The sequence below is a fragment of the Grus americana genome, chromosome 3, assembly GCF_028858705.1.
Source record: "Grus americana isolate bGruAme1 chromosome 3, bGruAme1.mat, whole genome shotgun sequence".
Classification (NCBI taxonomy): domain Eukaryota; kingdom Metazoa; phylum Chordata; class Aves; order Gruiformes; family Gruidae; genus Grus; species Grus americana.
In genome coordinates this window covers 70,057,347-70,081,978 of record NC_072854.1, presented here as the reverse complement: position 1 = coordinate 70,081,978, position 24,632 = coordinate 70,057,347, and the positions used below count along the sequence as shown (strand labels likewise).

General features: G+C 41.8%; 2 protein-coding genes across 5 annotated transcripts; both read right to left on the bottom strand.

Annotated features, from left to right (window-relative positions):
* Positions 1-319: 319 nt before the first annotated feature.
* Positions 320-9,774, bottom strand: FBXO5 (F-box protein 5). 3 transcript variants are annotated; one of them, XM_054822203.1, is made up of 5 exons: positions 9,638-9,774; positions 4,385-5,121; positions 3,969-4,059; positions 2,634-2,795; positions 320-1,320 (listed from the first exon to the last, which is right to left on the bottom strand). In XM_054822203.1, the coding sequence occupies exons 2-5, from the start codon at positions 5,104-5,106 to the stop codon at positions 1,069-1,071; spliced, it is 1,227 nt and encodes a 408-aa protein (XP_054678178.1). In that variant the 5' UTR covers positions 5,107-5,121; positions 9,638-9,774; the 3' UTR covers positions 320-1,068. The 3 variants fall into 3 exon arrangements, with proteins under 3 accessions (XP_054678178.1, XP_054678179.1, XP_054678180.1); XM_054822204.1 differs by lacking the exon at positions 9,638-9,774 and adding an exon at positions 7,012-7,129; XM_054822205.1 differs by lacking the exon at positions 9,638-9,774 and adding an exon at positions 6,933-7,030.
* MTRF1L (mitochondrial translation release factor 1 like) lies at positions 8,782-24,481 on the bottom strand. 2 transcript variants are annotated; one of them, XM_054822206.1, is made up of 7 exons: positions 24,091-24,481; positions 21,313-21,392; positions 19,900-20,083; positions 13,613-13,776; positions 12,506-12,623; positions 10,606-10,742; positions 8,782-10,146 (listed from the first exon to the last, which is right to left on the bottom strand). In XM_054822206.1, exons 1-7 carry the CDS (start codon positions 24,392-24,394, stop codon positions 9,931-9,933), a joined length of 1,203 nt encoding a protein of 400 aa, XP_054678181.1. In that variant the 5' UTR covers positions 24,395-24,481; the 3' UTR covers positions 8,782-9,930. The 2 variants fall into 2 exon arrangements, with proteins under 2 accessions (XP_054678181.1, XP_054678183.1); XM_054822208.1 differs by having other exon boundaries at positions 8,933-10,146; positions 21,313-21,450; positions 24,091-24,218.
* Between the last annotated feature and the right edge of the window lie 151 nt (positions 24,482-24,632).

Here is a 24,632-nt window from a genome sequence, read left to right as displayed (position 1 = left end):
TCAGAAACTATCGGCAATTATTGCTAAGGGCCTTTAGGTAAGATGCAAGAATACAGCATAAGAATGAATTCAGTAAGTTTTACACAAAACCAGGACATTTGCTCCTTGTTAAATCAAAATTTTCAAGAAAAACATACTAAAAAACATGAGAAAAGATAATGAAAAGTAATCTTTTAAGATGGTAAATAGGAAGTCCAGATTTGCCAACCAAGTTGTTGAGAACAGTAATTTATTTTCACATTTACAAGACAAACATGAATAATATTTAAAGTAATATTTACAAATATATACAAATATTAAAAATTATCTTATCATTTGGAAAAAAATGGCAATTAAATGTTTTTTTAGCAGTATAGCCAAGATACAGTACTTCTTTTTTTTAACTGGAAAGGGTATCATCTCGGTTCAAGGAAAACCTGCAGTTTCTGAATGAAGAAATTAAGGAAGAGTAGCAATTTAAGATTCAACATAAGCTAAACCATCAGAGAAAATGGTATTATGAACTTTCACATTTTAAAATTAAGGCAAAGCCTTAAAAAAATCATAAAAACTAGACTTCCTCATAATTTTATGTTAAAAGGGACTTCACTCACCTCACTTGACATTCTCACTATAAATGCTTTTACAAGACTTTTGAACAGAAGTAAACATTTAAATAAAACAGAGTTTACACTTCCCCCTTCTGGTATCCAAGAATTGCTAGGGTTACACGTGGAAGGCTACTTGCCGAAACATTTTGTGTTGTTCAGTATTATCGTGGGGTGTTTTGAAGACCAGGAACATGGTAGACAAATTGTCAGAAACAATATCTAAAATGTTATTAGAATCCATATCCAGAATTTCCCTTATAATTTATAGATTAGTAAGACTTTTTAAAATGGATATTTGTGATGATTCTAGAAATTTCACCATGACCAAATAGTACAGAGGAATAATAAAATTAACCCTTTTTTAATATAGAATGGCAGAAAGCATTTTCTTGTTTAATTTTCTTTGTCGATAACTCCATATCCTAAAAAAACCCCTCTTATTATGGGACATCTAACAATTTGTGTTGGGATGGATGGATCACAGTCGCCGTAGATTCTGTTTGCTTTTCTTAGTCCCAGGAACTGGCCCCAGCTTAGAGTTGGGTTTCACTGGTTTGCCGCTCATACAGTCACTGGAACTGTGGTAGCTGCACATGCACTTTGTGCAAAAGTCAAAGCCACAACTTTCACGATTGCACATTGCTCTTTGTAGATAGGAGTCATACTTTGCAGGTGAGCCACAGCGATGGCAGACTTTAAGGCTTTCAGTGTTTCTCAAGGTCTTGGCAGCCTGTTAGAAAAGAAAAAGCATATAAAGAAAATCATGAGTGGAGGGTAAATACCAAACATTCCCCAATGTTATCCAAGTGCCACAAAACCTTTTATAACTTCTTCTACTCTAAAGAGATAAACTATAAATTTAGCTTAATTCGGTCTCCATCAGAATGATACAACCAGAAGAGGAATAATCAGTCTATAACTCCAGGTACTTTGGACTGGAATAGAGGTAGCCAATTTAAAATTCTTTAAATTTTAAATTTAAAGGACAGACAGACTAAATGCAAGGCAGTAAGAAATACAGCCCTCCTGAATCCTCCAAACCTCATCCAAGGATGGAGATTTAGTTAACTTTAATTTAAAAAAAAAAGAAAATACATCTGAATTCCATTTGAATCATTAACATTTTTTAAAAATGACCAATGTGTCCAGAAACATCAGCTGTGGGGTGCTCTACTTGAGACACCAAATGGAAGCAAATTCTCCAATGAATTAATTGGACACGAAACCAGATCCACCATTTTAAATCATTCAGCATTAGAAAATTATAGATGTGTATAACATTATATCACTCGACTGTTAAAAGCAAAATGTTTTTATAATCTAAATGTGTGTGTACAGACATAAGACTTTTGAGCTTGAGTATAAAAACTCTTTCTAGTTAGGAAAGTCTGTTGCTTATTAACGAGACCCTTGCAATGTAGACTTGCACATATATGCGGAAAAACAAAAGTTAAACAACAAGGTAAAAGGAAACAGGCTGTTAGCAGTTGCTGACAACTCCAGATGTGTGACATATTACAAATACGTAGTTAAAAAACTCATTTCAATGTCAGATAATTAGTTGAAAAAGAAGCATAGAATGAATGGGAGAACCATTAATTTGTTTCATTTTTTAAAAAAATTAAAGCTGCTTAGTCTCTGGTCTTTAAAAAAAATTGTCCATCAGTGTTGAAGCAAAATTGATTGTTTTTGTGGGGCCACTTATATGGAAAACCTGTGATTCATTATAAGCCCATAGAAGCTAAAAGGAAATTACTAAACATTTTCATGTCCATCCAAGCCAAAGTTTAAGCCAAAAGAATACCACTAATCCATGTTAAGGGTACCTAGGCACCTAGGGGGGAAAGACGTAGAACATCTAGTTGTATTAATATTCTCCACTTAGTTTCTGACATTGTCTTAAAATAGGTTCAATAAGCAAAATCTGGCGGTCGTACAAATAAGTTACTTCAAATTGGAGATACTACTTTTAGAAATATTCTTTATGAACTGTGTGCCAGACAACATGTGAGAAATTAAAGATGAATGGAAATCACCAGTTACCTCAGAAAACTCCATGAGCCTGCTGTGACTCTTAGATGCTTTGGATTTGGCGCCTTTTTTACTCAAGTTTTTTGGTGGGATTGCTTTTTGAATGGAAGCTAAAGCCGCTCGGTAGAGAACATACTCCCTTGTTGCAGCATGTTCTGGTGCCTTAGTGCCATTCTAATGAAAAGAAAAACAAGAATAAAATTTGAGAAGAGACTTATCTGATACCAACTTTTTGTTTAATAGAAGTCAACAACTTATTTTTGATCCATCCTCCTGGCTAGAAGGTTTCCAATAATAAAGCATCATACCAAGTAGTATGTTAATTTTACCTTAGTTTTCTCCATCACTACTGTTACAAATGCGTAGAACAGAACCCTAGTTCAGACCATCAAAACCAACCATATTTTATTATATAATGCAACTTATTTTCATATTTACACATCATAATTATTTAGGCAGAGCATGTAACCTAGTCATTGCAATGTTTTAAAGCACAAAGCAATATTTCAACTATTTACGGTGAACAAGGATGCTGGAAGTTTTCTTTCTGAGAAGTAAACTCCTCCCACCAGTTTTCTAAGTTTGCATACAGGTTGGAAAAAAGCATACAATGGTAGAGAGGAAATCAAACTTTATGGCATGAATGTTCAATGGTGTCTAACTGTCCCAAGAGGCTAGCACCACAAAATACTACACAAAATTTAAACCAGCCAACTACCTTATCCTGTGGCAGATCCTAAGCCTTGCTTCATTGTCTCTCAAGGCAAAAAACACTCCTAGTGTTTTAAGGGTCCTGCCTCAGTAAAGTGCAATGCTAGTGTGGTTGGATCTTGTATTTTTTATTTCATAGGACAAATAGGCATTAGAAGTAGCTCATAGTGCAAAAAGCTTTTCAGTTTTCTGTAGCCAATGTGTTGCACTTCAGATTGTGGGTAGAGAGTATATAGAGAGAACCTGAGTCACACAGTCGGCTGAGTGGTTTCTCTCGGTCTCTCTCCCTTCTGCACTGCTGAGAGCGCCTCTAGGGCTTGCCCAGCAGGCCAGGCTGAGAATGACCCTCTCTTTCCTGCCTCTGACACAGGACATGTGGAAGCTCTTAAGAACATCTGCATCTCTCCTTAGGTAACCTTCTCGGTCAACCTTCCTTGGGATCCAAAGATGGTCTATGCACTAAGTGACCAGCAACACTTCAGACAGGGCATCCTAACAGGACAAACCAAGACACTGCAGTGACAACGCTTTCAATCTAAGAAACTCTTCTGCGATGTCTTAAGGCTGGGAGGAGCCCTGAAATAGCAGAAAGACACTGCTGGTTCAGACTTGAAATATCCAAGTGTGGAAACTTACAGAAAGGTTTTTCACAGCTTTACTATATATTTGGAAAATCCATTTATCTTCTTGTAGAATCTTCTGCCATGTTGTGCTGACTTTGGCAAAACTGCAATGACAATAAAAGCATATCAGTTACCTCCTTGGAAAGGGAAAAACTTTTTATTTAATAGTAGGAATAACTATGCAGTCTTTCTTTCACGTAGAAGATGGGATACATTCACTGTTGTAGGCTTTAATTTGCCTTCTAGGGAAAAGACACATTGTCCGTATATATCACAGCTTACATGAACAGTTCATGTTTTAATTTATTAATACATAGTACTAAGCATTGTCTTTATCAATGTCACAAGCCCCATGTCTACAACATTTGTAAGCCATCTGATTAGGTTGTTTACTGTCCCAATTAAATACAATGAGATCAATATACTTACTTTATTAAATCCATCTCATCGAGATGCCTTAAGATGTTTGCTAATATATGCTTCAGGTTCTTTTGGAAGAGTTCAGCAAGAATGTCTATTCTATCTAATCCCATTTTCTTTCCAATTAGGTTACAAAGTTCTACCTTTCCTCTAAAAAGAATTCTGTCTACTGCAGCCCAAGACTTGAGATTTCTTTTACCACTTTTTTTCAAAGTTGAGCAAATCATTTCTTCATAATGGATTACTGGCAACAAAGTCTTCTTTGAAAACTGTGCTTGGTTTTGGTTCTTCATGAGACAATGCTTTGGTGTGCCACAGAGATTCCCAGCCAAAGGTATACTATCCTCATGTTCTATTGCATCAGTATATTGATTACTTAACATAGAGGAATAACCACTGTCCTCATTAAATTTACTGTTTTCCAGTGCCTCCATTTCATAGATACCTTCATCAAGTCTCTGGGTTACTTGTTTGTTTTCTTTGTTGTGTACAGGTCTTCCTTCATCTTCAAGATCTAGATTTCTGGTGGCCGCATGGTATGAGTCACTAAGGAGTATCTTCTGATGCTCTTCAGCACAGCTTTTACAAAAGCCTTCCTCATAATTCAAGGGGCAGGATTCTTCCAGTCTCGTTTTCTCCACAGTAGACTTCAATGGTGCAAACCCAGCGCGAAGAGGCGTACAATCAAAATCACATTTCATTTTGAGGGAGTGGTTAAGGTTTGATTTCATTATTTTGTTTGTATCCTGCAAGAAACAAGGACAGTATTACAACACAGCATAAACTGCATCATAGATTCTTTTTCTTATAAGGAGCCTTCCTTCTGCATTATGAATTGTAAGCTTTTATCTAACTCACCCTCTAGTGTCTATAACACAGACAGCTAGGTGGAACTAAGGATTTGATCAGCGACACATTAAATCTACGTGAGATCTTCTCAAAATTAAACCTTTATGCTGCATATAACTGGGGCGAAAAAACTGACTGGATGGTTTACTTTGTGACCTTTCCACCAGTATAGATTACTTTTAGACACACCAATGCCTCCACTTCCTACCCTAAATACAGTGATATACTCGGGACGCTTGTGGTCCCCTGCTAAGGACACCAGTGGCAGAGGGTCTGTGAGTGACAGCAGGTGGGTGCAGGGGCATAGCCAGGCCAGAGCAGCCTGAAGTTTGCATCCAAGGCCAGAGGCAACGCTGCTGATACAGCCAGGTATCTGTGGCATTTTTAAAAGAAGAGGAGGCTGGGTGGCACAGGAAAGGCCTCCTGTGCTCACATGCATGGGCAAATTACAATGGAAAGCAGTGACCCTTAAACAATGGTCAAAGTGAAATAAAGGTTACTTACAAACACGATTTTAAAAAGGTGGGAGGTCAATAGATATTATAAGGAAGTTAAGCTTTTCTTGCCCTGTTTCTTTCCCCTCCCCCCCCAAGTGTGGTGCTATCTATAGTAACAATTGCGGGGGGATGGGCTAGGGCTGAAGGGGAGAAGGAAGCCATCTCTGAAGTGTTAAATCTAAGGGGAAAATAATTTTCAACATGCTTTGCAATTCCTATGAAAAATAAGCTCCCCCATTTGAGCAGGTATTTTAAGGGATTTAAGCACTTTTAGCAGTTTCAGTAAAAAGTATTGAAGAAATGTATTCTCTGAAACCTTCATGAAATAAGTCCCTTCTTCGTACCTACGTTTGGTGGAAGAAAGGAGCAAAGGCGCTTATGGCTTTGTACAGTGTGAATTGCGGGAGAGATGCAAGCCCTCCCGCTAAGCCTCCTCCGCCCCTTCCCCCCTCGCTTGCGAGGGAGCAGAGACGCTTTTGGGCTGAAACCCTGCAGAACTGGGAAATGTCCCCCCCTGATATTTCGGGGGGCCAGGGCCAGCCCCGACCCCCCGGCAGAGCGGGCTCAGCCGCGGGCGCCCGCGGCGCTGTCAGGCTGCTCCCGCCCAGCGCTCAAGATGGCCCGGGTCGGGGGCAGGTAGACCGGCTCCCGGCCCTGCTCTGCCCCGCGGCCCCCAGGAACCGCACCCTGCGCCTTCGGGGGTCTCCGCTTTTCCCCGCGGTGGAGGATTCCCCCCTAAAATGGTGACGGCGGGGCGGACAGGAGCGCGCCGGGGGGATGGCCCCCTCCGGCGGCGTGGCCCGGCGGGCGGGAGAGAGCGCGGCGCGTCCCCGCCCGACGCTGCCCGCCGGCGGGAGTTGCGCTCCCCACCCCGGCTGGGACCCGGCCCCACTAGTGTGAGGCGGGCAGCGGGGCGCGCCCCACACGCGGCTCGGCGCGCCACTGGGGCGCTCCACGGTCGCCCATGCACCGCCGTCCCGTCCCATCCCATCCCGTCCCGCCGGCGGGATAGTTGCGGGACAAGGCTGGGTAGGGCGGCGGGACCGGGCGTCCCCGTCCCCGGACCGCCTGCCGCCCCCGGCAGCACGGCCAGCACCGCCAGCGCCCCCAGTTCCGCCACCGCGTACGCCGGCAGCACCCGCCGTCCCGGCCACGGAGCCCTCACCGCGGAACCCGGCCGCCCTAAACCGGCCCTTCCACAGAGCCCTCACCGCGGAGCTCCGCCGCCCCGAAACGGCCTTTCCACAGAGCCCTCGCCGCGGGGGCGCCCCGCCACCGGCCCGCGCTCACCTGCAGGCTGCTCCGCCGCGTCCCGCGGGCAGTGAGTGCGCGGCCGCCCTCGCCGGGTAGTTTTAAAAACTTTGAATTTGGTATCCAAAACCGCGCCGGCCAATCGGACGCCGCCGGCGGGGGCGGCGCGGCCAATGGGAGACGGGCAGAAGGCGGGGGCCAATCCGAGGCGCCGCGAGCGGAGCCGGCCCGGCTCACATTTTCCCTCCTCGGCCGGCAAGGAGCGACGCGAGTGGCGGGGAGGTGGCGCGCGCGCGCTCCGACCAGGGCGAAGGCGGGGCAGAGGGCGGAGCGTGGGAGGCAGCGGGAGGTGCGGCAGCCCGCGTCTCCCGCCCGGCCGCCCCTTCCTCCCGTCCTCCTCTTCCTCCGGCGCCCCGGCGGTGTCACGGCGCTCCGCTAACCCAACAAGCGACCGCTGCGGTAGCAGGGTGACACGCGCCTAAGCGGTGCGTGGCGCCCACCTACATCTGCGTTTGCTTTTGTAAAGGGATCTTCCCGTCACCCTTGCGCAGAGCACACGCAGCTCCCGCAGCAAGGAAGGATTTGTTAAGCCTGGCGGTGGATCTCACACCTGGGTTCCTCCCATGGAAGACACGTATTTCTTTTAAAGTATGATCAATATTATTAGTAGTTGGGAGAGCGAGGAGGAGTGCTACTGGGAGCTCAGCGGACCGGCCGCCGCGCGGGGATCCCGCCACCCCTGCAGACAACCTCCTCACAGCTCCTGGAGGTCACAGTTGTACTGACGCAACAGACCTTGCGGTAAAATGAACATGGAGCAAGAAAGGGACTTCAAGTCTTTATGCGGAAAGCTTGCCGTGACAGGCCAAGGAGGTTCCTCTCCAGATAGCGAAGCCCACCCTGTATGACGCTGCCAGGCGCCAGGTTTGGGGATAGCACTGTGAGGCTCCCGCCAGAACCAGGTGGTACCTGGCTTTGCTGGCGCTGGTCAGAGGCTGGCCGCTTGCAAGGCAGCACCACGCGTGGCGGTGGTGGTCGTGAGGCAGGCAAGAACAGGGAGCTGCAAGCGCCAGGCAAGATCTGGCCAGCCAGGCCTCCGGCTGGAACGTCGGGGAAGGTCTAGGACAGAGACCTGAACGCTTACGGACGTTTCATGCAGTAATCCAGTGCTTAGACCTGGCTGATGGCCCTTATTTGTATGGAGCAATATGAAGCTGAAGTGAGAGAGGAGGAATCGCAAACTCCATCCACCACTTGGTACAAGACAGCCTGGCTTGAAGTGAAGTCAAGAGGACTGTCACAAGAGCTCCATCCATAGGCTTCCATTTACAGTACTGATCTGGCAGGGATAAAGACTTCAGTCCTAGCCTCTGCTCCAATCAATATCTAATTATTTTACACACTAAATGCATCAATGTTTATTTTTACTTTCTAACGTGCCAGTTGGGAGTTGTAAATCTGGCAGTAAATCTAGACCTAGGCCTCACACTTACCAACAGGAAATATGAGTGCCTCACCTTATCCACACAGGCACTCCTACGTCTGAAGTTAACGTACGCATCTTTAATTAAAAAATTCGGAACTTAATCATAGTTACCATGCAGTATTTCCTAGAAAACAAAGCTGATAAAGGTATTGAATGATTCTATGCGGGTTTTTTTTTTTTTACATGCATTGGTTCAAACCACAGTCTCAAATGTAATAAAAGAAGATAATAAACTGATAATAATCAGTTGATTTTTATATAGGCTGTTTAAATAATGTGTGTCTATGAGCGATCTGTAACAAACTTACTTTGTTCCTATTCTAATTTCTTACACTAGTTTTAATTAGAAGTCTGAAAGTGAACACCCCTATATTTATGCTAACATTTTTCCTTAGGTTCCAATTTCTTATTTACCGGAATTTATATTTCAAATACATTCTGTGTGTGTATACACACATACATAGGTACAATGCATGACAGGATAACACGGCATGGAAGCTGCAGGTTTTGTATTGCTGTATGTATTTGGGATTGCAAAATGTAGTCTAAAATAAAGGTTAAAAGTCTTTACCCACAGATACAAACGTGCACATATATCAATAGATTAGAAAGGCAAAAGTTTTACTTTGCTTTCACAGATCAAATGTTTTAAAATGCTGGTAAATAAACAGACGAAACCAGTAAGATGCTGTTCATACTACGTAACCTTTAGAAAATCAATAAACTGGAGAGCCAATTAAAAACATAAAGGAGAAACTGAACTGAAGCTAAATGGAGACTGAAATATCAGCCAAACAATACTGTAATGATTCTTTTCACTTTTGACTCAAGAACAGAAACATTCTTTTCAAAAACAATTCACATAACTTGTCACTTGGCTTCCTCAGCGTTTCTTTTGGAACAAGGGATATTCTTAAACAATTTTTTCTGCTTACTAATAAGGTCCAGAAGGCCAGGAAAACATGAAGGAGACATTTTGACTCCTTCTTCCATGCCATGTGTAAGTGATTAACAAATATGCAGATTAGTAGTGGGGTCATTTATTTATCACTATCTTCCAATCACTCAAACAAAATAGGATTTTTTTCTCTGAAGCAAGCTACTTGACACTGTACTCACATTTAAACTATTGTTTAAATGAAAACTGGAACTAGAAATAGCTCATTTTTTAATGCGTACCTTTTGAGAGTGGTGTATCAGTATCTTCTCAGTGGAGAAAGTTAGAGACTGCAGTTACTTCTTGCCCAGTCAAATTTACTTTTTAAGTGGACTGCTGCAGCAATAGTGTCTCATAAAAAGGTAATAAAGTCTTTTACTCAGCAAGTAAGAAAACTGTTTATCAGTCATGAGGAAACAAGTTGTGGTGTCTTTCATGATCTGAAAAGCAGTTGCATTTTCTGGGTGGTGGTCAGAGAAGCTCCTTTGCAGACAAATGTCTACATCTGTTGTAATGGGCTGACAAAGAGCAACGTTCAGGACAGATTCTTTTTTTCATTTTCTGAAATCACTTCCATTAAAGATTCATAATCAGCATATTCTCTCAGAGTTTGTATCATTTCATCTAGCATTTCTTCCCCTAGCATGAAACACTCAATATGATGCACTGATCTGCTTATCCTGTGGTCAGTAATCCGGTCCTGTGGAAAGTTGTATGTTCTGATCTTCTCTGATCTTCCTTTAGTACCAATCTATCAAACAAGAAGAATCAGTTTATCATCATCATCTTTTTATAAAAAGGATGAAATATTGATTAAGCATCTAAAGCAAAAGCTTTCTCTTCCTCCCATGATTATCCAAAATTTGTCATGGTTATATAGTGCTTAGACCAGTTCAAGTAGTTGCAGTAATTGTTCTCAAACATGTAAAAGGACAATTTTACTAAATCTTTTTCTAATACTGTTCTGGTTCTTCATGCTCTAATCCAGTTTGTTTCAATAGATTTCTAGAATTTACATACTACTGAAATTTTAAGTCTGGCTAATATATGATCTTTATTGCTCAAGTAGAATGTAATTTTTCTGTCTCGCGTAAGTCCCTCCTGCGCTCCTGTTCCTCTATATCTCCATTTACTATTTGCAGTTCAACACAGGAGATACCCCAAGAGCATATGCTCGTACAGAATTATATCTTTACTAAGTGAAACTTACTTGAATCTTTCGAACACTGTTTCTCTTTTTGGTTTCTTCTTCCAGTTTGGCGTTGTATAGTTTAGCACATAGCATTTGCATAGCCTTCTCTTTGTTTCTAATTTGAGATCTTTCTTGCTGACATTCAGACACGATCCCTGCCAAAAATATCATGACATTTAACACTTAACGGTAACATACTAAAAGGGTTTTGCAATTTCTAAAAGATTTTTATTATGTTACAATAAGCTGTATCTTTCTTCAATACGTATTTTGGACTGGGAATGTAAAAGTCCAGGCTTACTAATGTCTAATGATACATTTTGGGAGAGAAGTGCAGGACAGGTGCTTTTAGCCGTAAGACAAGAAATTTAATTCAATATGTTGGACAACAGGTAGATAGGGAAATAAAAGATACATGATGTGAACTGGCTTACAGAAGACACCTTTAATACTTGTAATTTTTGGCCACAGTTCCACAAAATTTAGGATTTATGGAGCAGTAAAATACATGAGATAGCGAGTATATAGAATATGATCAGTGGTTTCTCCCCCCAAAACATACAATTCAAGTTAAGATGAGAAGTGGAACAGCCTAAGGAAGGAGTAAGGAGAAGGAATGCTGGAAGAAGACAGCACAAGCAAAGTTGTTATTTGGATTTAAGTAACTCTGGTAAGATTACAGTATGCTTTTGTAAGATTACATAGTATTACTTTATGGGAGACTTGTTTATAAACAACTTTTTGGGTCACAACAAAGGTTTATAAACAGAGTTAGGATGAGAGAAATAGAAGTAACAGAACAATTGTCAAGGAAGAGAGATCAAAAGGAAAGAAGGGAAAGGTGGAATAGGAAAAAGTCAGGAGATAAGGTGAGATATAAAACCCCCTAAGAACCATCTCCAGTGCAAAACCACAAAAAATTGCAATACAGTTAAAGATTTCTATAATAAACACTAATAACTGCCTTCAGCAAAACTAAGATAATTTGCTGATTTTAGTTTGTGGGCTTTTTTTTTTTTTCCCCAAACATGCAGGCAATCCCAAACTTTTCGAATCTGGAGTACCTTTTTGTCACCATATCTTGAACACAATTCTATCCTCTCCACTGTGTACCTTCCGCTTTACTGAGGTGATGCAACAAGTGCAGAATGGATTAATGACTTCAATGAATATGAAGAAATGGGTGGCAAAAATCTGGATACGTGAAGATAAAGAGCACTCGGGATTACCCTGAGGCTGTAAAGCCTGACTAATGTTTGTGGTAGAGAAGAGGAAAAGTTAAAAAGCAATGAAAGTCAAGGCAGCTGTTGTGGATTGCTCAAAGGGAAGTAAAAAGCTTAGGAATGGCAATAAAAAAAAGATAGGACAGCTAAAATCAGGTAGCATTTGAGGGTGTATCTTATCCCTCCTACGTTTCCTAACCTGAACCCTGGGGACGGGCCTCCTAATTATGTGTGTAATCTATGGGAAAGGAGCCAGCAGACAAATGGAAGCTGGCATCCTGAGTACATGCTGCAATTAAAAGCAACATTTTAATACAGAAATACAGCAATCTCTCTTCTCTTTTCTAGTCAAGAAAAGGCAAATCATCAGATTTTAACTTACTCTGGTTGTCAGTTTCTCTTCCATTATTTGAAAGCTTAAATCTAACTTTTTCATAGGAACTGATCTGGATGCTTTAAGAGTGTCATGCTTAATGGCAAACTGGATGGCTTACCTACTGAAGCCAGTAGTCTTCACTATCACAAACTGGAGTGGGCACAAGATGGTGCATTTAGAGTACTATAAACACACACAAAAACTATATGAAAACTCTGCTCTACTGTTGTCCAGGTTTGAAAATAAAACCATTGTTTCAAAAGAAATTCTGACAGCAGTTTTGCAATGTGGATCTTGTACTAAGGAAAAGATGAAGCACCTGTGGGAATGTGAACTATCCGTACAGCACTGTCTGTGGTATTGACGTGCTGGCCTCCAGCTCCACTAGCTCGCTTTGTTTCTATCCGTAGATCTTTTGGATTAATTTGCAGCCTCATCTGTCGTGGGAGACAGAAAGAAAAAAAAAGAAAAAAAGAACATATTTATGTTGATTCTTTCCAGACAGATATCAAATATGCACAATTGGTTTATTTTATAAGGCACATTCAGACAATATCAAACATTTTAAAGTTTATGAGCACTAGCTTGCATCCACTCTACAAAATTAACAAATTACATTTGTTACACTCTACTACATTAACAAATCCTTGTAGCCAGATTGGCATGCAACATGATGGAAGCAGGAAATCAAACAAATAGTAGCTTAAGGCATAACCATCCCTTAGAACTAATCTTCCCCCTCCTCTGAAAGCTCTGCACCCTCTTCCAGCAGAGATAACCAATATTTGAGCTTGACAAGATGGTTTTTAGATAAAATGGAACATATTCCCTTGGCTGGCTCTGGCACGCAGCGATGATCTCTGGGAGAAAGGAGTGAGACAACTCTGAAGAGAACAGGAAGGAGTAACACCTTTGACAATTTGCTAGGTCAACACGAAACCAAGATCAAACCAAAGCTTTAATTCTTAGCCAGTTGTGTTTAACCAAGCAAATCTGACGAGAATGAATTGTCACCCGTACACTTTGGAAGGGGAAAGCGAAGACACTATGAAAATGTGGAAGAGGAGGTGCTAAAAGAAATCTCTTATGAACTCTGTAAACTAATTCAGTCTTTTGTTACTTTGTAAAAAAAGTACAGTTTTCCACAAAACATGCAAGACACAGTCACAGTGAATCTTCAAGTTACAGTGAAGTAAACCGCCAGTGACTTTCTTGAAATTAGGATTATGAGGAAATCCAGAAATTTTTTATTTCACCTCCCTGGACAAAAATAAAAAAACCCAAATATGTCTTAGTTTAAAACCAAGTTAAAAAAAATCATTAAGACTGAATAACCAGAGAGACAGAAAACACTTGGGTATCAGCAATGCGGCATGTAAAAACATTGCTCATGGTAAAGTCTGTTATACTAAAAGATAAATATTACCTCAGTTGGTTGGGGTAATATTGCAACAGTCATTGTGCTGGTATGAATGCGTCCTTGTTTTTCTGTCTTTGGCACCCGCTGAACACGATGCACTCCACCTTCAAATTTCATGTACTTGTAAGCCTCAAGACCTGCTACACTGGCAACTGCATGTCTTAGGCCACCTTAAATACAGAAGAAAAACAGTTGTAAAGCTGTGAAAAAAACTGTTGGTATTATACTGTTATATTTCAAACAGTGTATTTAGACATCATTGTCATTTGTTTCTTAAAATTATGAATTTACCTTTTAATTACTTAGGCAGAATTATACCAAAAATGCAAGAAAACTCTTAAAAACAAAGCCAGACATACATACTCACACACTATCTCAAGTAAAGGATTGTCAAATTCTTTTTTATAGAGTCCAATTTAATTTTCTGATATACATAAAAAGATTGTCTACAAACCATGTACATACATGTACACATACAATCATAAACCACAGCAGAACTCTAACAGCAGTAGTAAGTCTGCATAAAGATCAAATTTTGAAAGCCACCTTCAGAAACTACATAAATTTTTTTATTGTTAGTTCAGTTATCATACAATGGGAAAAACAACCCAAACAACTCTTTAACTAAAGGATGAGTATTATTCATACTCTTCTTGTCATCCACTCTCCTATATGCATCCTTCCCATGTCTCGTCTTTGCTCTTTCATTTCATTTTAATCTTTTGCTCCCTTGGTGCGAGCAGAACTCCGGCTCCTGCCCCTCTTACCAATACATCCAGCAAAACGCTTGACAGCAACGTGCTAAAAACTAGCATCGTATTAAAAACTAGCTCTGAACAGCTTGGAACTTGGAAATAAAACCCAGTACAATCATGATTTCCTGACAGAAAGCATCCGTTGCAATATGCAATACTAATTTATGGCATTCTTGCCCCTCCTTGTTTGCTAGTGTGCAAACCCTTCAGTCTTGCCAGTATAACTGTTTGAAGGATCAGAGAAGTGATGGCACTATAAATGAATGTAATTTTTCACCCGTTTTGTTTTTTAATCCAGCTCAGTTCCCAGATCCCATTCTCAGTACAGTGGATGGCGTGCCAAGGGAATGATGAAAGAGGAGATAGGTGGCCTTGAAAGACTACTGCCGTTGAAGTCTTGCAACATGAAACCACTGCTGAGGAAAAGAGGAGGCACATACTTCTCAGAAATACTGGTTTAGGCTATCTTTAGACTAAGGAAATCAAGCATAGGGACAAGGTAGCAGCTTTTTAAAACGGGAAAATGAAGACAACGTAGAATCTGAAAATGCCTTGCAAAGCAGGAAAAAATCATCAGCCAGAACATAAGCCAGGTTTTCACCTCCACAAAGAAGGTTTAAAAATGCTTTTATTCTATGAAAATTTAACATTCCCTCGTAATTTTACTGAAACATATTTTCTTTTACAGTCACAGCCTAAACTGCCTCTTCCTTTCTCTTTCATCTCATTTTTGTCCTTCTGACTTTTAAAATTTTTCTCCTACTTGTACAAAACCGTACCGCTTTGATTCAAACGCGCTATTCAACATACCATACTGATTTAATTTATAGCCGTTATCTACTATCAATTCTGTAAGATAAATCTGTCATGTTTAGAATAAATCTGACCATAAAGCATGTAGTTTAACAAGAATATCTATCAAAATCATCAGTTTAGCTCAGCAAGTTTCATTCTAACAGGTAGTGTGAAATCTTTCTACTGCTATGCAAACACTATTCAAATGAACAAAAGATCATATATAAAAGCAAGTACTAAAAAAGTCATAAGCAACCTCTGCACATGGGGAAGAAGCCAGGCTATGTCAGGAGTAAAAATAACGTGAATGTCCACAAGGCTATGGCACCACTGACAAGTATTAATTACGTGACAAGCAGTTCATTGCAAAATCTAATGTTCTGTCTTTTCTCCCTTGTTTCTCCTGGCATTAATATATATACCACAGGTACAGTCTGTCTATCTGAGCTGCAGCCACATCTGTGACACGTTCAGGAGAGTTTAAGTCTGTAGTGATAACAGTGTGCCTGTGGCACTGTAGTGCTTAGCATTGAGATGATCAAGAAACTGGTTCAAAAGACGGGTATTTAGGTCACACTACTTCAAACCAACTATTACCAACACAGGTTTAACACAAAATGCAGCCAAATCAAATGAAATTTTGACAATCCCTTTACCCTGGCAGACAGGTCGTAGACCTGTCAAATATAGTTAGCTCTTATTAACTATATGCTTGCCCCTTTCAATTAAAACATCCCTCTCTATCCTGAAAGCTGATGTGCACAGAACAAGGGTGTGAGTTTGCACTTGGTTTTTATGTGGCATCTTATACCCTGATTGAGACAAAGTCCCATATCTGTGTCTCTGCCTGTCACTACAGGGTGAGAGGCAGTGGATAAATAGCAACATGTGGGTTTGTGCTTTAATGTGCACGCCAAATCTTGAACATAACTATTTTTGCATAGTGGCATACCTTGGGATAGGTCAATAAAGTCAATTAGCAGTGGACAGAAGCCAATTCCTCACTGCAGCTTTGTTTAACATTCACCTTGTTTACACATGCTCACATTGGGATTTCAGCCAAATCCTGGAGCTCTCTGTAATGAGGGAGTTTGAGCTTTTAATGTAGGACCTTGCAGTCCATAAAAATGGAGCGTGGATGGGATGTGACAGGTTAGTGTCACCAGCAAGCATCCTTAACTCCGTTCTTACTCAGCACAGAACACACACCTTGAACCGGAGGGTTCCAACACGCCTTTCAGTGGCAGTGCCATCTCTAGTGCCCCTACCTCCCAATTTATGTCTAGCTCCTCAGTTTTGATAACATGTAGTCATGCAAGTAAGATCAGAAAATACACTGCAAGAGGCTGACAAAGGTGAGGGCTGCCTTTATTTTCCCTAAATTTACATCCTGCCTTCCTAAACATTCATTTCAGTGCCCAGGCAAGCCCTCAGCAAGACAAAAGGGTTTAAAATAAATATATATCCATTAAAACCCTAGCAGTTTCAAAGAGAAAATACAGCTAGAAATATACCATGTTAATGTATTACTTCAATTTCCCACTTAAGGCATTAAAGAGAATGCCTCTGAGGGGGCGGGCTCCTTGTCCAAGGACTGAGCTTTCACCAAAAGGGTAGGTCAAGCACAACTCCCTTTCTCTTCCAATCACAGGAATGCAAGTTGAGTCAGACCTGACTTAAAACTATCCAATAACAGAGTTTTTAAGCCAAATCAGTGGATTGATCCAATTAGCACTGTGGCCTCAAAACTGCTAGAGCGGAGAGCAAGCAGGAACATAGAGCTGGCTGGAAGGTGGGGCAGCCCTTGTTTAAGCTGACCGTGAAAGCGTGCCCGTAAGGTGAAGCTGTACGTGACCGCTGGGGTTTACCCCACCTCAGGCTTGCCACAATGGAAAGGGCAACTCTGCTCTCCCCCAGGTATCTGAAATACAGAAGACCCAGACCCTTCCCCCATTCTGTTTACACCCATCTAACCTGCACCATGTTTATTCCATTTACTGAAATCTATGAACTTGTTTTTCTTTTTTTTTTTCCTTTCAGCTTTGAAGGCTGAACTGGCTTAGCTCCTGGCAAAGCGTTTGCCTGGTCATGAATGGGGATAAACATGACTGTCCTCTTTCAGCAACAAGCTGCGCTGTAACATGAAGCTGCTTCTTGTCCCTACCTTCATCACTTGAACTGTGCAAACAGTTTACTTGACAAATGACCCCTTGACCATAAAAAAAAGTTTATTAATAGCAACAAATCTAGATAATAGAAACTACTGAATTCAAGTGTCATTAAATTAAAAAAATGTATATTAATTGAATCAACAGTAGCCACTCTTGGAGGAGATTCTGATACTGTGAAAACTTGAGTTCATGTTCATCAACTTAAAATAAGTCACCTCCTAAGAACTCTAGAGAAGGTTTTTTGAATATTTTACAGACACAACTTTTTCAAATCAAATTCTATTGAAAATTTTAAGAAGCTAGAAGTGTGAAATCCATAGTAAGTTAAATTGTATCTGAATACGTGAGTGAAGACATGGGTCTCCCTTTTTTGAAATGTGAATACAGACAACAATTCAAGCCTGCACCTAGAACTGCAAGTTCCCAGTTTGTGATGTCCAACTGTATTTCTCCCATGGAGTCCAATTTTTGAACCTTCTTTTAATCTCTCAACAGTGAATCAAAAACTGTACTTATGCAAGAAGGGTCTTAGGGTACCGAAAGACCCTCATTAGAAGGGGAAAGTAGATCACTGACATGAGAAGCTCAGTTAGGAGAGTCATGGATATTTATTTTTTGTGCATTTCTACATGGTTGAAACAGAAAGGGATAAAGATACTTGAAAGCATTGAGTCCAAAACATGGTGTAAGCAAACAGAAGTGTTAGAAGATGCTTCACATTTCTCAAAGCTTGCTAAAAATCTCTCTGCAATTACATTGTCTTGACTGAGAAAAAATTAGTTTTTCTGACAGATTGCATATTCTAACATTCTCATTTCTTCTTCCAAGTTTCACTAAAAAAAAAAAAGAAAAAAAATGCTGATGAAAGTATGAATACAGGTAAAGTTTCACAACCAATCTGAGCTAGGAGCAGTAAAATGCATGAGTGCCCATCTACTGATCCGTACCTGCTATGATGTATACATTACCTCCACAGCTATATGTAAGCAAGCAAAATGTGCTAGCTTTACCCACAAGAGCATGGAAAATGGTAAGCCTGCAGATCTGTTAACACAGACAGACTTAGCAGATCTAGCCTGCTGAGAAATGTGGCTAGCAATCTGTCAATCAAAACCCAAAATCCCTGCCACTGGTTGGGCATGTTTTGGATTGCAGTCTCACAGCTGGCTTCATCCAACTGAACTTCCTGCTGCTGGCAGGAGGTCCTGCGTTTCTCACTGCCACCACCAGTAGCCACACACTTCTGCCTCCACTGCCCCCATGAGCATTTCTCCTCTTCTCTTGTACTGGATTACCTGAAAACTAATTGGGGGGTGGTGGTGGTGTTTTTGGTTTTGTTTTGTTTTTTTTTTTTTAGTTTGAGGGGTTTTTTTGTATGCTATTTTTCAGTTGGATTGACTTGGTGATGAGACTCTGCAAAGATGCATAATCTCAAGTACCAATGCAAAGAAGTCGGCAGAAACACAGAGACAGCAGCCTGATCTTTGTGAAAGAACTTTACATGCTAACTGGATTAAGCTAAAATTAACGAACATGTGCCACTGCCTCAGTTTGCTGTGTAAACCTACCTACCAATCCCCATCTTTGCAAAGACACTGTTCCATGAGAAGCAGTGAACCAACTTCACAGCTCATCATCACCAGAATACCCAGCTTTTCCACCTCCTTGCATTCTGCCCCAAGTTGCTGCTTATCTTATGCTGGCTCTAAGGCTCATCAGAACTGACTTAACGCACTAACTAGGCAAAAACCTATCCCAGTCCTAAAAAGCAAATCTTTACCAGTTTAAGTGAAAGGACATCAAAACAGATAAAACCAACCAACCAACCAAACAAAGAGGTAGGACTGCTCAGACAGGCAGAGAGGCAGTAAGGGAGAGGGGAGAAAGGAGAAACATCTTTTACTGGCATCAAGCTGTTAAACTGATTGCCTGTGGGATTTTAGTTGAAGACTTTAATAAATAATTAGATCTCTCAAAGTCTCAACAATTCCTCCACTTTGCTCATCCATTAGCTGTTACAGATGAGCTATATATACATATAAATCCTCAGATGACATTATTTTAGATAAATTCAAGATGTTTTAGATTAAGCCTCAAAAATAGTTTTAATTATACTGATCCCTCTCTGCCAAGGGATCCATAATAATAAACAGACTTTCAACCTACCACTAAACTGATCTATTAACACTAGAAACATTAAGTAACTAAGCAGAATATCCAAATAAAAAGTTTATGTAATCTGTATTTGTAAAAAAATAAAGCTAAACCAACATATCTGCATCACTCTGAATTTTCTTCCGCCAACCTCTTAGTTTCATTTTAGTTTTTGAAACTACTGAAAGACAAGTTTTCTTTTTTAGCGCTAGTATTTTAATAGTACTTCTGAAATGGAATTTCATTCTCAAATACAGAAGCTGAGGAAAATTGTACTCAGACATTCAAACAATCTTCTGCTTCTAAAATTAAGTTAGTGCAAATTAGCTTCCTGCAGTCAGGAAATTCAAGTGTCTCATGAATGAGTGTTTCAACTTCAATTAAAAAGTTACAAAGATTAAGTATTTTCATTACTGACCTATTTCACTGGGAAAGTATTCTAATATTTCAAATTTCCACTTTTTATAGGCAGCATATCGTTGATACATATCAAATATCTCCGAGGTGAACAGCATGGCTTCCTGCCCTCCAACTCCAGCGGTTACTTCCAGGACAAGATCACTCTCATCTGTTTCTTCTGAAGGAATCAAAAGCAACACTATCTGTGAATACAAAAACACCCAGCTAAGACTCTCCTCTGACACTGCTGTCCACAACTGAGATGATAGTACGAAGTGCCAGACAAGCCTGTAAGGGACCTAGGCTGCCTTCTCCTGCACTAACTCGTGGGTTGCCCACAGGACAGCCTTCCCACACCTCCTGCAGCGAGGAGGCAGCAGTGAGGAAGAGGTGGGGGGGATGCTGCACCGCAGGAAGGCTCCCTGTGTCTGTTCACAGTCGCGGGAGCTACGCCGGTCTCTTGTGAGACCTATGAAACTCCAGAGAAGTTTTCACCCATTGGGAGCACTGCGACATCTGGACACCAGAGGATACACACCGGTTCCTGCAACACAACTGAGCATCTCCCTTCCCATCAGATTCCCTTCTAACCCGGTCTCAACAGCAGAGCTAAGAAGGTATGGATGTTCAGGAGGACAGTCCTTCAACAACAACTCAGCTGTATTATGCGTTTATTTATTTAAAAAGGGAAAGCCAGCCTTATATTGATCTGTAGAAGAAAGATACACTAGAAGCAAAAAAACGTATCACAATTTTGCAGGCTCGATCAAAACTCTGGATGATTTGCAAGTGCTTTTCAATCATCTTCCTTTACTGGCACTAGGTCATGTTGCTTTCCACAGAGGATGACTTCTTTTGACAAAATCACAAGTATTTACAAAAATATTTATAAAGTGACTGTTGTATTGTTGTCGAAGGAATAAAGAACATGACGATACCAGCTGCTACTTCACCAGTAACATTAAGAATATGTAATGGTTTGTTTATGTAAAGATCATTATTTTTATGTTAAATAACATAGATACTATGTAGAATCTATATAAGGTAGCACTCTAAAGTAGTTACATAGTATTAAACTACTTTTCTCAAAACCACTGGTGTATGTGATACAAGTTTAATGTTTCCAATAAATAAAGAGCTGGACATCCATAAGGGTACATACCCCCAGACAAGACAAACTATAGCACCTACTTATAAAGAAGTATCAACGCAAACAATTTCAGATACAAGCAGGCACTTACGTACAGGCTGTCTCTATACCATCTGCATTTTTCATTTTCCTTAGATAACATACACTAGTTGAGGAGTATAATTGACAGGCAAGGGAGGAGGAGAAGAGTTTATTGTATACATCTTATTTTGATGAGAAGACAACTTGGCATTGTTAATTTAAGAACGGCAAGGAAATAGAGGCTTTTAAAGGGGATCTCACCTGGTGTTTCAGTTCAGCTATCTCTTCTTCACAGGAGGCGATTTCCCTTTCTGCAAGTTTCCGGAAATCTTCGCTCTCATCTGGAATATTTGAGTATGGTTAATCCTCATATTTATATCAATGCCACTCTCAGAAAACCTTAAAAAAAAAAACAACCACATGAAGAACTTACTCCACAAAAAACCAAACCAAACCAAAAAACCCCAACAATCACCACACAAAAAACCAATGCGCTAAACCTGTCAGAAAGTGAGATTAATAATATGACCTGTAACGAAGATACACAGAACATATAAAGAGGTTTACCCCACATTGTGCAGGTATGACATGGGAAAATCTGAAATACAAGAAGTTCCACTTAAACATTAAAAGAACCCAACCAAAAAACCAACAGTTGCTGTGCTGGTGGTCAAACACTGGTATAGGTTGCCCAGAGAGGTTGTGGAGTCTCCATCCATTGGAGATACACAAACCCTGACTGGACACAACCCTGAGCGACCTGGTGTAGAGGACCCTGCTTGAGCAGGGGGTTGGACTGGATGGTCTACAGAGGTCCCTTCTCACCTCAGCCATGCTCTGATTCTAAAAAATTACTTTCTGTAATTTGAAGGATTTGAAGAGCGCAGCAGCCCCACAACTGACGCTCTCCATTAAAAGGACTATTACCCCTATCATTGTATACAGAACTTTGAAGATAGTAGTGGTAATTTCAAGTATTTTAGCTCTGTCAATTTATTCCAGAATAGCTTCAAAACTTGTAACACATCACTAAAACCAAAGGTATGGAGGAACTCTTGCATAATAAGAGGAACTTGTAACTCTAAAGTGTTACTTGACTGATCAACACCAATGCTTTACAATTAAGACTTGTTTTTCTGGTACTACAGTTTTGATACTTTAAAGGGTTCCTTTTTTTTCTGGTCAATATCAAACTTCACACACACAAAGAAAAATAATTTATTTTTTTTTAAAAAAATCAGTATCTTAAGCTGCCTCTGATCTGCACTGATTCAGCTCACTCGTCCAGAAGAAAAAAAAATTACCGCAAAATGGAGAAAATGGTACACACAATGAGAAATGGGGAACTAGGGTGGGCACAGGGACACGTAACTGCACAGTCCATAGCCAGAGAAGAAAAAGAAAGATGCTAGACTTCTTTTTTTCTGTGTATGGCAAGCTTTTAAATATGTTCAGCTGAGATGGGAGCTTACAATAAAGCCACACCTTTTCAGCACTGTAACTGCATTTAGTCACTAGCACAATTTTAAATGAAACTTTTTAACTTTACAATTTCGGTTTAATATCGGTGAATTAATGCCCCCTCCAATCACTTCTGTAAGAAGGAAATTAAAAAGATAATCATGCGTAAATTGGTTTAAACAACAAGCATGCTTTACCCACAGCTGGCTAAGAGCATGCACGGTTGACTACCTGACTAACTGTAACTCTTTAAACCCGTAAACTCGATCATCTCCAACTATCTACATTTCTTTACAATAACTCCTGACAAATCAAGGGCTAGTCATTAAGGCCAACAGAAGGAAGAATAAGGAGTTACAAATCTATTAGAGTCAAACCAGCTATTGATGATTGAATTATTATGCAATTAAGAAATAATCTAATATAACAATTAATTGCAGTTGCATACTTTAAGATGCAAACGTAATACAGGCTCTAAAATCAATTTAAAATAATAAATACAAATATTTTTAAGGATGAACTACAGCAGTGTTCAAAGTTACTAAGCCCTTGTGATCACTTTGCTGAAGTTCCAAGCCTGGTTTTGATGACGCTGATTTCTTCAGCAAGTTCTGCAAGAAGAAAAAAACCCAAATCTTCCATTCCATTTCATTCAGTTAGCTTGGGTCAATGCTTAGTTTGTTCAAAGGAAACATCTCTTCTTTTTCAATCTGAGGTTGGCGAGAATGAATAGGGGGAAAAAAAACCCCAAACCCATTTGCTTTTAGACAGCGTTTGCCATCTCCATTGGTCAGAATAACTCACTGCAGTTAACACTTCTGATTAATCGTAAGTATTAAATGATTTAGGGAACACGTCACGATCTAGCGTGTGTTTACTGATCTTAAAGTACTCCTTTTCTGCATTTTGGTTTCTAACTGTGACCAAACTGAAGTTTGATTCAGGGTAAAAACAACCCACTCACTCTTTGGCAACGCTACGAGCAGAGTTAAGTCACAGTGCGGAGGCAGCACAGAGAGGTGCCAAGGCCTAGGACTGCTGGAACGGACGCAGGCAGCCAGACTGGTCTGCCTTGACAGCAAGAAAAGAAAAAAATGCACACAAAAAAGTTTAAGTGTTTTCTATTTCTGATTAATTATCTTTATTTTACATGAAAAAGATGCTATCACGCTGCTTCTCCTTCACGTACCAGCGGCTCCCACGCCCGCGGATGGGCCTTTCCCACTCCCCCCGCTGACTCGCACCCAGACCTCGGCTCAGGGGGCTGGTTTGCTCAGGGGGCTGGTTTGCTCCCGGCAGGAGGCACCCGGCAGGAGGCACCCGGCTCACACCGCTCTCCCGCCACCGGGGCGCGCCACCGCCCCGCGCGCACAGCCCCGCCCCGCCCCGCGCCTCCCGTACGCGCGGCCACCACCCTCACCGGCGCGCGGCGCCACGTGGCCGCCTCCGCCCGCCCCCCTTGGGGCGCTCCCCCAATCGCGTCGGCATATGTAAATCACCTCCCCCCCGTGCCCCCGCCAGGAGGCGCCGCGGGGCACCGCCTCCGCCCCGCCCCTCACGGCCTGTGCCGCCCCGCACCTTGCCGCGCCAGCTCCCGCGTGTCGCGCAGCTCCTGCTCCTTGTCGCGCAGCCGCTGGATCCGCGCCGCCAGCTCCGTCCCCGCCCCGTCCCCGCCCTGTGCCCGCGCCTCCAGCAGGCGGCGTAAGGAGGGGACGGCGAACAGCTCGTCTACGCTGGGCCGGGCGCTCAGGCCGCGGCGCGGCTGCGGCGGGCATGTGCCCGCCGCGCTGCTTCCGACCGGCGCTGCTCGGAGGCTCCGAGGGGGCAGCGCGGCGGCCCGGCAGCATTGTGCCGCGCGGAGAGCTCGCGAGAGCAGCCGCATGTTCGAATAGGGAGGGAAGTCGGGCGATCGCCCTTCGCCAGCGCTGCCGCAGGCACCCGAACGCGCTAGGCCGCCTCCCTTCCGGGTTTCCGGAAGCTGCCGGAGAAGCTCGACGCTGATTTCAGGAGCAGCCGGAAATTATCGTGGCTCTGTTGGCGGAAACGGACGAAGGCGTTCGGCTCCCTTCGTTTCGCGGGGCTGTCCCCTGGGGCGGGCGCGCTCTGATTGGCCAGCGCTG

Bases quoted from the DNA above. Each gene is read 5' to 3' on its own strand.
- FBXO5 (XM_054822203.1), bottom strand. From the start codon at position 5,106: ATGAAATCAAACCTTAACCACTCCCTCAAAATGAAATGTGATTTTGAT. The intron at 4,060-4,384 runs GTAAGTATATTG...TTGTCATTGCAG, and splicing joins GATGAGATGGATTTAATAAA to TTTTGCCAAAGTCAGCACAA. The intron at 1,321-2,633 runs GTAACTGGTGAT...CTTTTCTAACAG, and splicing joins GGCTCATGGAGTTTTCTGAG to GCTGCCAAGACCTTGAGAAA.
- MTRF1L (XM_054822206.1), bottom strand. From the start codon at position 24,394: ATGCGGCTGCTCTCGCGAGCTCTCCGCGCGGCACAATGCTGCCGGGCC. The intron at 20,084-21,312 runs GTGAGATCCCCT...TTGTATTCACAG, and splicing joins TAGCTGAACTGAAACACCAG to ATAGTGTTGCTTTTGATTCC. The intron at 10,147-10,605 runs GTAAGTTTCACT...CTTGTTTGATAG, and splicing joins ACAGTGTTCGAAAGATTCAA to ATTGGTACTAAAGGAAGATC.